This window comes from Grampus griseus (assembly GCF_964374135.1).
Source record: "Grampus griseus genome assembly, chromosome: 20".
Taxonomy (NCBI): domain Eukaryota; kingdom Metazoa; phylum Chordata; class Mammalia; order Artiodactyla; family Delphinidae; genus Grampus; species Grampus griseus.
The window spans coordinates 47,486,148-47,498,225 of NC_139014.1; the positions used below are offsets into that span (position 1 = coordinate 47,486,148).

The 12,078-nt window shown below is 42.4% G+C and overlaps 1 protein-coding gene across 2 annotated transcripts in view; it reads left to right on the forward strand.

Annotated features, from left to right (window-relative positions):
• Positions 1 to 1,477: 1,477 nt before the first annotated feature.
• The window catches only part of RABEP1 (rabaptin, RAB GTPase binding effector protein 1), a 104,028-nt gene continuing 93,427 nt past the window's right edge, over positions 1,478 to 12,078 (forward strand). For both annotated transcript variants that reach the window (XR_014298392.1, XM_082680155.1), the window contains exon 1: positions 1,478 to 1,706. Coding sequence is in view for 1 of the 2 variants with exons in the window: in XM_082680155.1 (XP_082536281.1) it covers positions 1,673 to 1,706 (34 nt within the window). In the remaining variant the exon portion in view is untranslated. The remainder of the gene's footprint in view (positions 1,707 to 12,078) is intronic.

Consider the following 12,078-nt stretch of genomic DNA (forward strand, 5'->3'; position numbering starts at 1 on the left):
GGCATGGCTTCAAGTCCCAGATTATCAATGGCAATAAACATGCCTCTTGCTCACTAGGAGGAGCCCCTTTTGTGGAGGGCATCAGCATCTGCTATCTTTATGGTTCCTGCCTTGTGTTGGTCATCACCAGAGAGAGGGTGCACTGGGCTGTCCTATCCTGGACAAAGGTCTCCATGTTCAGCATGGATCTGCTTATCCAGGAAAGTCATTTAATGGGGGATTGGGGAAGCCACCCTGCTTGCTCTATAAAAGGCATACCAGCCATTCGAATATATTAACTGCTTAAAAAACTCAAGTCTATATATAGGTCCTTCCCTAATGTTAGCAGGGTTTGGGGCAAAAGTACAAACAGATGTAACACGTCTACCTAAATTATTTAAAATTATAAATCACTCCAACTGTTAATCTTAATATATTCTATTCTATCTTGACAAATATGCATCTTTAATGACATGGAAGACCAGGTTCAAATTTAGAATTCCTGGACTCCTCAGGCTTATGCATTTGAATGAGGTGCTGGTGGGAGCCCTGGCCCTGGGCCACCTGCCATCTTTTTCCATCTCTCTCTCCTGCACTAGGGATCTGTGTACACAGAAGCTCAAATGTCCAAGTGATGTGCCCCCTGCCCCAAACACAGCTGCCCCTTAGCCACTTCTAGGGATCCACAGACTCTGCCTTAGAGAAGATGGACCTGGGAAGAGCCCAGCCATTTGGGGAGGGAATTCTGGGGTCACAAGTTCCCAGAACTTGGTCCTGAAGGAGAGACACAGACACCATGTGGGCATGTCCCCTAGAACCTGTGGAAGGAATGTGGACAGAGCTGGGGTAGAGGTGCGCCTCTAATGTATGGTGCCTATGCACAGGTGTAAGGGCGGTATTGTCTGCCTATCTCCCCTCTCCCCTCACGGGTGCAGGAACTGTGTCTGGCAGTATCCCCAGCACCTATCACGGTACCTGGATCTTAAAAGTCACATCCTATATAGGTGCTTAATGGAAAGGACGTCAGACACAGTTCCGCACACTTCACTTCATTTAAACTTTTAATAGCCATTATTGCAGACGAAGGCTGTGAGGTTCAAAGAGGTTAAATGACTCGCCCAAGGTCACACAGCTACAACAGACAGTGGCTGGATTTGCCAGCCACTACTAGCCTACTCTCTCGCCCTTCTTTTCATTAGTATTCTTTCTTTGCCTCTGTGCTGGGGCGGAGGGCCCGGAGCGGCCCCTGCACAAGGCCGGGCCTTCCCCGCCGCCACTCTCCTTCTCTTCCCTCTCCCCCTCCTTCCCTATTCAGCCTCCCCCTCCCCCACCCCCCCTACCCGCCGCGCTCCCACAGCCCGCTCCGCTCCTCCTTCAGCCTCCCCCTCGCGCCGCGCTCCCCAACCCCTCGCGAAGCCCCGCCCCTTCCCTCAGGGGGACGTCACGTGCCGCCCCATCCCCCCGCGCCTGCGCGCTGCTTATTTCCCGCTGTCAGGATGAGGAGGCGGAGGTCGGCGCTCGGGTCCGTCTCTGCCCGCGGCTGTGGCGGCGCCGGCGGCTCCAGCCTTAGCGGTTTCTCCCTGGGCGGCGGCGGCGGCGGCTCGGTCGACGCCTCCTCCGCCAGCTGAGCCTGTGGGAGCCCGGGACGCCGCTTCCCCGCCCATCCCCGCTCCCCGAGGCCGGCCGCCCGGCCATGGCGCAGCCGGGCCCGGCTCCTCAGCCTGACGGTGAGTCGCCCACCATGGCAGGCGCGGCGGGCGCGGCCTTCCCGGCGCCGGCGTCGCGGGGAGACCTCCGGGCGGCGGGAAGGGCGCGCGCAGGCCCCGGGGGTGACCCTGCCGGGCGGAGGCGGGAGCGCGCGGGTTCCGGCGCCGGCTGCGCGCGAGGGCGGTGCGGGGGCCTGGGCGGCCGTCGCTGGGGAGGGGGCGGGAGGTGCCGGCTTTAGCCCTGGCTGGGGTGGGGGTGGAGGGAGGGGCGTGAGGGGGCTGCTGGGGACCAGGCAGAAGCTGGGGAGCGTGGAGAGGGAGCTGCTGTGGGTAGCGGTGGGGCCGGCACGTGGGTTCTGCCCGTGGGGAGGATGGAAATCAGGAACATGTGCTATATTCGTTAAAGAAAAAAAAAATTGCTTAGGTAGTGGTGATGTGCCCTCCCCACGCCCCGCCCCCCATCCATGCCACTGAGCGCTTTGAGCTCAGTTTTGTGGCGTGAAACTGGTTGGGATCAGTAGCTGGATTTAGTAGCGTTCCTTGAGAGGCATTGTGGCTTAATGGTAAGTGCTGGGGCCTGGGCGTCTGCAGGACCTGGAGCCTTCACTAACAAGCACTATGCAGGTTTCTTAGCCTTTTTGAACTTGAGTATTCTCATGAAAAGAGGTTAATTCGAGCCTTTATATTTTACTTAGAAAGGAGGCAACATGTATTATGTAAACCGGTTAGTATTATTAAGGCGTTTTTTGGAAATAATGAGGAGAATGGTGAAGTCGAGGAAGCGTGTCTTTTATAGCACTTATATCCAAGGAAGGAAAAAGAGCCCCATCCTAATTAGTCCCAGGTGGTTGTCAGTCCTTCATGACCTTCTGGGAAATTGGCTTAAGCTCTGCTTCGGAGATTGACCACGTGGTTCCAGGTTTTACTACCTGGAGTTGTGTTTGGAAAGACTGTGCCTGGTCCTTGGCAAGGTACTGCTGTATCTGGGCGAGAGAGTTCTTTCAGGTGTATTTCTGTAATCAGCGTGTGTGCTTAGAATCTTGTGTGAGTGGAATGTCGGGATTTGGTGCTGGGCCCATGGTAGGTCCTTAAAAACCTGCCTTTGCCTAGGATTGTCTCTTAAAATAATCTTTCATGAAGACCTTACTCTCTTTTGTTGCCTTTGAGGAACCTGAAACAATGTTATCAGATTTTAATGCTAGCTGCTTTCTTGGAAGTGTGTTCCAAAGCCTTTTTGCCTCTAGTTTTAGGTTTTGTTAGTTGCCTAAGGAGACATGTCTGGTACCCACATCTGGAGTTGTGTAAGAATCTGGTTGCTGTTTCTGTTTCAGTAGAACAGAAGGGAGGCATTTCTGGTGGACTGTTAGAGGAAACAGGGATGTTTTCAGGCTACATTTTAATCCTCACCTTTTGCATTTGGTGTCAGGGAAGAAAACTTCCCGTTTCCACAAACACCTCTTTGTTTTTGCAGACAGAGGCAGAATAGAGAGAGCCCCAGTGGCTTCTGGTTCTGATCTGGAGGGGTAGGTATGCTTAGCGGGCAGCTGCCTTCTCTTGAGTTGCATGGAAACAAACGTCTAGGACGGCTCAGGTGACATGACAGTCTGGAATCAAAATTCCCTGCCTCTTTCTAGATGTGAAATGGTCTTCCTTGTAAATAGGCAGAAGTGACTAAGCACTTGAAAGAGGCTAGGAAAAATTAGCTTTAGGAAATCTTGTATTCTTAGTACAGGTTTATTCCCTGTTTTTCAAATCCTGTGACCGTGGGATGAGATTTAGTTTGCATAGATTGCAGTATTTATTTTCAGTTAATGTAGTAAATGAGCAGCCACAGCTACTGTTTACAGAAGGAGAGAGAATTCGGTGTATTTGAACGCTTTGTATCAGTGTCTTAGAAGTTCATCTTGGGGATTTAATTTTTCTCTTTGGCTGAACTTAACATAGATCACTTCTTAACACTTTAGCTTTAAGCATGCTTGAATTTCCTAGCCCTGCTGATATCAAAAAAAAACAAAAACAAAAAAACCAAACAGTTGCAGAATTCTTTTGAGTTAAACTGGCAGTAAAAGATAACTTTACTTTTTGACTTTAATCTAGCTTTTATCCCATTTTATTTATTTATTTGGCTGCACTGCGTGGCTTGTGTGCTCTTAGTTCCCTGACCAGGGATTGAACCCAGGCCCTCGGCAGTTAGAGCGCAGAGTCCTAACCACTGGACCTCCAGGGAATTCCCAGGTATCCCATTTTAGAGGCAGTTTTATTTTACGTTGACATTGTTTTCTTTTCCTTCTTTGACATAGGTTTATTTTTCATGGAGATATCGTAGATTAAGAAAAGAATTCATTTGTGTGTAAATCGACAGGGTAAAACGTAATAATTTTCTTTTAATTCTCTTTAATTTTTTCTTTTGTAAGTTTTTCGAAAACTATTTTTTTGATCATGCATCTTAGTTTACTCGTTCAGAACAAAGGTAACTTTAATAGTCAAAAAAATTTCAGCTTATTATTTCATTTTACCTTGATAATTCAAAGACTATATAGAATGTAAAATTTTTAAAATTTTAATATTTTTAAATCTAAGTTAAACTCTATCTTAGAAGCATTTGCTCTGATTTTACTTCATTTCTTTTTTATTTAAAAACACTGTATTCTAAAATCCTTCCATTAAAAAAGTATGGCTATTAAGAAGTGTGTCTCCTCCCATCTCCCAAAGGAAACCAGTATTAAGTTTTCTATCCTTCTTGACTTTTTTCTATAGTTAACACAGACATGCTACCTTTTTCCCCTGAAATGGACATGCTTTACATACATAGGTCTGCAACTTGTCTATTTTGCTTATAAGTGTTAGCTATAATTATCATATACTTGTAAATGGTTATGTGGCCATATAATGTGCTATAGACACTGCATGCATTATTTCAGGAAATCTTCTTATCAGTGAGGTGGGTACTATTATAATATTGTTCTTGTTTTATTGATGAGGAAACTGAAGCACAGAGAAGTTGAAAGTGCCTAGAGTTACATAGCTAGAAGTGAGGGGAGCCAGGATTCAAATCCAGGTCACCTGATGCCAGAGCCCTCGATCTGTTTACTAGATCGTGGACTACTTTCCAGTTCAATGTTATAGATCTATCTCATTCTTGTTAAAGAATGTTCTGTCATACGCATGTACCACACATGATTTATTTGCCTATATCTTTATTGATGTTTTAATTTTTTCATTATAAGCAGTTCTGTAATAAATATTCTTGTACATATTTTTCAGGTACTTTTGCTTTTACTTCTGTAAGACTGTGAATTAAAGGGCATGAGCTCTGAGTGAATTAAATTTTAATAACCATTGCTAGCTTACTCTCAAAAAGTATCAATTTACATACCTGCCAATAGTATATGAGAGGGTGGATTTCCTCTACACTTTTACAAACCCTGGATAATGTCAGTTGTTTTAAGTTTGTATCTTGTGATAGACAAAAAAAAAAAAAAGGTATTCTTCAGTTAACAAATGTTTGTGTGCCCAGTCTAGACCAAGCCTTATGCTAGGCCCTAGGAAATAAAATGACGAAGAAACCCAAACCCAGTCCCTGTTCCTAGGTGGTGAATCAGAAGGCCGTTAATTAGATAATCCCACAGACAAGTACAAAACTGCTCAACAAATATGAGCGTGTACTACTGGCCAGGCACAATTCTAGATATTTGAAATACATCACTGGGCAACACAGATAATAAATAACCCTGCCCTAGTGTGGGAGAAACAGATATTAAACAACAAACATAAGCAAAACATATGGATTGTTAGGTGATAAGTGCTATGGAAAAAAGAAAAAATAGAGCAGGGTAAAAGGAATGGGGATAGGCTGGTTTTAAATAGGGTGGTCAGAGTAGCCTTATTGCATAGATGACATTTGACCAGAGACTTGAAGGTGATAGAAGAGGTAATATGAGGATATCTGGAGGAAGAGTGTTCCAGACATAGGGATCAATTCTTGCGAATGCCTTAGGGAAGGAATGTGTGTGGCATGTTTGAGGGATGGCATGGAGGTCAGTGTGGCTAGAATGAAATTATTGGGGCAGTGGGTGGAAGGAGGTGGGAGAGGAAGGGAGAAGAGAGTAGTAGAATATGAGGTGAAAGGTAATGGGGTGGTGGCAGGTCTTCTGGGCTCTAGAAGCATTGCAAAGATTGGCTTTCACTATGGGGAATCATTAAAAATGTTTTGAGCAGAGGAGTGATGTGATCTGACATAACATTTAAAAAAAAAAAAAAACCACTCTGGTTGGTAGATTGGCAGTAGAGTAAAGGAAGGCAAGGGAGGCATTAATCCAGGAAAAAGATGATGAGGCTGAGACCAGGGTGCATTGGTGGAGGTTATATTTCGAAGGCATGGCCAACAGTATTTAGATTAGATATGGGATGCAAAAGAGAGAGGTAGTCGAGGATCATTAGGAGGTTTTTGGGCTGAGCAGCTGTGAGAGGTACACAATGCTGTAATTGAGGAATTTGACCCATTTAGTTAGTCCAGGAAAGGTTTCTGAGGAAGTGGTCCTAGAGCTGAGATCCAGTGGATGAGCAGGAGTCCCTTTTTGGAAGAAGCAGGATGAGTAAGATGACTGAAGAAAGGTCAGTGTGCCTGGGTAGAGATGATGAGAGGGTCAAATAGGTATAGGCTGGCCTGAGTGGGCTTTACTGTTGGAGCTCTAAGGGAAGCCACTGAACGGTTTTAAGTAGGTAAAATGATGGCTTTTTAATGTGTACTTTCCTGATAGTAATTATATATATTTATTTTTTCTTTTGTTGTGCAGAAAGCTTTAATTTTTATGTAGACCTGATCACTTTTTAAAAAAAATTTATTTTTATTTGGTTGTTCCAGGTCTTAGTTGTTGCATGTGGGCTCCTTAGTTGCAGCTCGTGGGCTCCTTAGTTGCGGCATGCATGTGGGATCTAGTTCCTCAGCCAGGGATTGAACCCGGGCCCCCTGCATTGGGAGCATGGAGTCTTAACCAGTGCGCCACCAGGGAAGTCCTTTGACCATTTTAAAAAATTAATGGTTTCTGGGTTTCTTAGGAAGACCTCTTTTTATTAAAAAAACAAAAAACAACCAAAAAAACCCCAACAACAACGAAAACATCTCATTTTCACCACTTTCATAGCTTCATCTCTTATATTTAGTACTTTAGACCATCTGGAATTTATTTTTAAATTTAACAGGTAAAGTTTAATATAAAGAATTATTAACTAAACAGGAGATTACCTAAGAGAAAAAAAAAAACCCTAAAGAATACAGGAATAGTAGATACAGGGAGCAGCTACTGCCTCAAGGCTAAGGCAGAGCACCTAGGGAAGGAACAAATCTTCAAGAGGCTGCTCCCAGAACTGAAATCCAGACTTTGTTGGAGAGGGTACAGCTGTGGCCCTCTGAAGGGCAGTGATCATTGAGGGACCACGTCTGTAGAACTTCCTGGAAAGCTGCTTTCTGGCTTGCTGGGGGAAGCTGCCTGCATCTGGAATTTATTTTTGATGTGATATAGTGTTCTAACTTTATTTTTCTTCCAAGTGGATAAAGCCAATTTTTTTTAAAAAAATATTTATTTTATTTATTTATTTTTGGCCGTGTTGGGTCTTGGTTGCTGTGCACGGGCTTTCTCTAGTTGAGGCGAGTGGGGGCTACTCTTCGTTGCGGTGCGCGGGCTCCTCATTGCGGTGGCTTCTCGTTGTGGAAAACGGGCTCTAGGCACTCCGGCTTCAGTAGTTGTGGCTCGCGGGCTCTAGAGCGCAGGCTCAGTAGTTGTGCTGCACGGGCGTAGTTGCTTCGCGGCATGTGGGATCTTCCCGGATCAGAGCTCGAACCCGTGTCCCCTGCATTGGCAGGTGGATTCTTAGACACTGTGCCACCAGGGAAGCCCAAGCCAATTGTTTTAATACCATTTATTCAATAATCCATATATTTGGTTTGTTTATTATTACTTGATAAATCTCCCAACTACTAAACTTGATCAGAAACACAAAAGCCCTGAGCTTACCCCACAGTCTGACTAACACAGTCTCACTAACACAGACTGACACAGTCTGCCCCAGCACACAGTAGCCTGGGATTGTGTAATAATCCTTTAATTTGTATGTCTTACCTGACTACCTGTGGATGGAACTGCCTTTGACTCTTAAGGGCTCTGATTTCTAAAATATCTTGAGTACATCATATACTAGGTTTTTATTCAGTGAAATTTCATGTGCTCTTTTTGTATAATCAGTCATTACATTGAGTTTAGTCTTCATAGGAATATTTAGTAAACAATTCTGTTTATTTTTGTGTAGGACAGCTGTGCCAGGTAATGCGGAAGGGCTGTGGAAATGAACGAGATATAGTTCTGATTTCAGGAATTTTATGATCTAGTGGAGGGAATGGGCTTTAGGCACACTAATGTGAAATGAAGAGGCGCCTAGTGACAGTAGATAGTTCTCTGTTGGATCACAGGGGAAACTTACTACAAGTAGAACAGGGAGAGCTATGAAGGAAGGTGCCTTTGTTCAGTTTTCTCATTAGATACTTGAATCTCTTCCAAGTGGTAGACTAATTTCTGTTTGAATGCCTCTGGAGAGAGAAGGAACTCACGACATCCTAGTTTTGACTAGTTCTAATGTTTTGGTTATCCTTTAATTAAATGGAAATTTGCCTCACCATTACTTTTACTCACTGCAGATGTATTTAACCTATAGAGAGTAGTAGATATAGAGACATATCCCTGAAAAGAATCTTAAAGACTATCTTCCCTCATTTTAGAGATCAGGAAGTTAAGGACTAAAGAAGCAGAAGTGACGTGCATTGTAGCAGAGCCAACAGTAGAATTTAGTAGTAGAGTGGGGTTGTCACCTGTCTTCTGGTTACTGCTTCTGTTTATGTAGAATGAACTTTCTCTAGCTGCATCATTATGACATTGCTAAAAAGGAATCATAGAATGGATGTAACTTGATTACAGTCAGAACGCATGAGACTTTTTCTTTTTTTTTTAATATTTATTTACTTATTTGGCTGCGCTGGGTGTTCGTTGTGGCACGTGGGATCTTGGTTGCCGCATGCGGGATTTTTTAGTTGTGGCATGTGGGCTCTTAGTTGCGGCATGTGGGATCCAATTCCATGACCAGTGATCGAACCCGGGCCCCCTGCATTGGGAGCCTGGAGTCTTAACCACTGGACCACCAGGGAAGTCCTGAGACTTCCTTGATAATTATTTATTTTTCAATAATTGTAGATGCTGGAGGAACTGCCCCTGAGAAGGGAGAACCTGAAGTTATCAAGGAGAAAATAAATATGGACTAGATCTCTGAGGAATTAAGAGCAGATAAGATGCATCAAGAGCTTGAGTGTCAGGAGGAGAGACAGGGATCTCATCCTCCAAAACAGAAGGGAAAAAGGAAAGGATGTGTGAGAAAGAAAGGTAGAGAAAACTCTTGAGGTAGAAGAGAAACTGACTAAATATAAGTGTAGTCTCCATTCATTTATTCAACATATATGATTTGAGTATGAACTACGAACAGGGTAGACAAGGTGCCTGTCCTCATGGAAGTTGTTGTTTTGCAAACTTTATTACAGATGAGATTGTTTATACTTGGCTGGGTTCCTCATCTTAAGCACAGAACACAGAAAATAATTTGGCTATGTTCCCAGTTATCCTAAAGGTGATATAACCAGTACCATTTTAGATGCACAGGAGAGAAGTGAATTCATTATGTACATTGAATACCTTGGGCATTAGGATTTAACTCTGTCATGGAACCTGGGTTGAGAAAGGCTGTTAGAATAATAAGTACAGGGTATGATTGGGTCCTTATTGTGGGAAGTCCAATGGGGTGGGGGTGGGGGAACCATGATGTGGGTTACTATTCCATTGGTTAAGTGTATGAAAAATCAATACAAACTTGATAGTTACCATTTAGTCCCAAATTGATGTCTACTTGATTGCTTTCTCTAAGCTCCTGCTATATTTATTATTTATAAATAAACTGCTGCTGCCCACCTGGCCTCCCCCCCTCCCCCATCTAGATATTATATTCTCAGCTTTCTTAGCTACTATGGAATAGAGTCTGCCTGACACTACTTCTGTCTTTCATTTTATTGTGAACCTAGTAAGCCTCAGTAGACAGTTACAGAAGGGCCATTAACAGGTTAGATCCATCTCTATTGCAAAAATTTGTTCTGCATTTACTCCTGACAGATGAAATCCAGTCTTCCTAGAACATGGCCACTTTTTGTGGTAACTGTATTAGTAAATTCTTAACTTTGTTGGGCTGAAATCACTTCCCTACAACTTCTACACCATGGTTCTGGCCTCGTGAATGAGTCAAAATTAGTCTCTATTTTCTCTTCCACACAAAGGGTCTTCAGATACTTAAAGAGCTTGCTTCCATCTTGGCAGTTCCTCATGTGAGGATTCTGTACCCTCTCCATTCTTTGCAGCTTCTTTTGCTTGGCTAGCCAGATGTCCTAATACCATGTAGTTTGCTAGTGCTCTTCCTAAAATGGTGTCCCTAATATTAGTGGAATATTCCAGACATGGAATCTATGTGACTCGTGCAACAAACAGCAAAGATTTTTTGATCAAAACTCTCAACTCTTTTTGATGTATGCTAACGTTCCCTCAAATTTGTTTGATTTCTCTGTATCATATGAGTTCATAATAAAATGGAAGCTGTGATTTATTGAGGTGTTCTGTGCCTTGCACTGTGTTGTGTTTTTTTTAAAATTAGAGTAGTTTTATTTTCATAGCAAAATTGAACAGAAAGTACAGAGAGTTTTCTTATACCCCCTCCCTGTCAGACTCCCTGACCATCAACATTCCACACCAGTGTGGTACATTTTTAAACAATCGAACCTGCACATCATTATCATCCAAAGTCCATCACTTACATTAGTGTTCACTCTTGGTGTTGTACATTCTGTGGGTTTGGACAAACATGCAATGCATCTATCCATTGACCGTTGTAATATATAGAACAGTTTCACTGCCTTAGAAATGCCGTGTTCTACCTCCTCATCCCTCTTTTCCCCTGAATGCTTGGTAAACACTGATCTTTTTACTGTCTCCATGGTTTCTCCCTTTTACAGAATGTTATATAGTTGGAATCTTACAGTTATGTAGCCTTTTTCATATTGGCTTCTTTCACTTAGTAATATACATTTAAGGTTTCTTCATGTCTTTTTGTGGCTTGGTAGCCCAATTCTTTTTTTAGCACTGATTAATATTTCATTGTCTAGATGTACCAGTTATTCAGTTATTGAAGGACTTCATGATTGCTTCCAAGTTTTAGCCGTTATGAATAAATTACTATAATGCAGATTTCTGTGTGGATCTAAGTTTTCCACTCATTTGGCTAAATATTAAGGAGTGTGATTGCTGAATTATATGGTAAGAGTATGTTGAAGTGGCTGTACCATTTTGCATTCCCACCAGCCACAAATGAGCATTCCTGTTGTTCCACTTTTTCCAGCATTTGGCAAGTGTCTGTGTTTTGGATTTTAGCCATTCTAGTAGATGTGTAGTGGTATCTCATTGTTTTAATTTGCAGTTCCCTAAAGACAGATGATGTTGAGGTTATTCATTATCTGTATATCTTTTGTGAGGTGTCTGTTCAGAATTTTTGCTTAACTTTTAATGAGGTTGTTAATTTTCTTATTGTTTAGTTTTAAGAGTGCATTGTGTATTTTGGATAACTGGACTTTATCAGATATGTCTTTTGCAAGTATTTTCTCCAAATCTGTGGCTTGTCTTTGCCCTTGACAGTGTTTTTCACAAACAGAAGTTTTAAATTTAATGAAATCCAACTTATAATTATTTCTTTCATAGATCATGCCTTTGGTGCAGTATCTAAAAAGTCATTGCCATAACCCAAGGTCATCTAGATTTTCTACTATGTTTCACTCTAGGAGTTTCATAGTTTTGCATTTTACATTTAGGTCTGTGACTCATTTTGAGTTATTTTTTTTGTAAAGGGTGTAAAGTCTGTAGCTAGATTTTTTTCTTTCATTTTTGCATGTGGATATCCAGTTGTTCCAGCACCATCATTTGTTGAAAAGACTGTCCTTTCTCCATTGAATTGCCTGTCCTTCTTTGTCACAGATCAGTCTGCTATATTCGTGGATCTATTCCTAGGCTCACCATTCTGTTCCATTTATATATTTGTGTATTCTTTCATAGATGTGATTTTAAATTTCTTAATTAAAAGATTTTTTTGTGTCAAAAATAACAAATGTTTGTTAAAAATTTATAAATGTATAATATGAAGGGAAAAGTCCATATAAGCTCATAAGCTCACCCCTCAGAGATAAACACTGATAAGGGTCTGGTAGGTATTTTTCTGGTTTTTTAAAAAGAAATGTGTATTCTGATGATTTAAAAGTGGAATC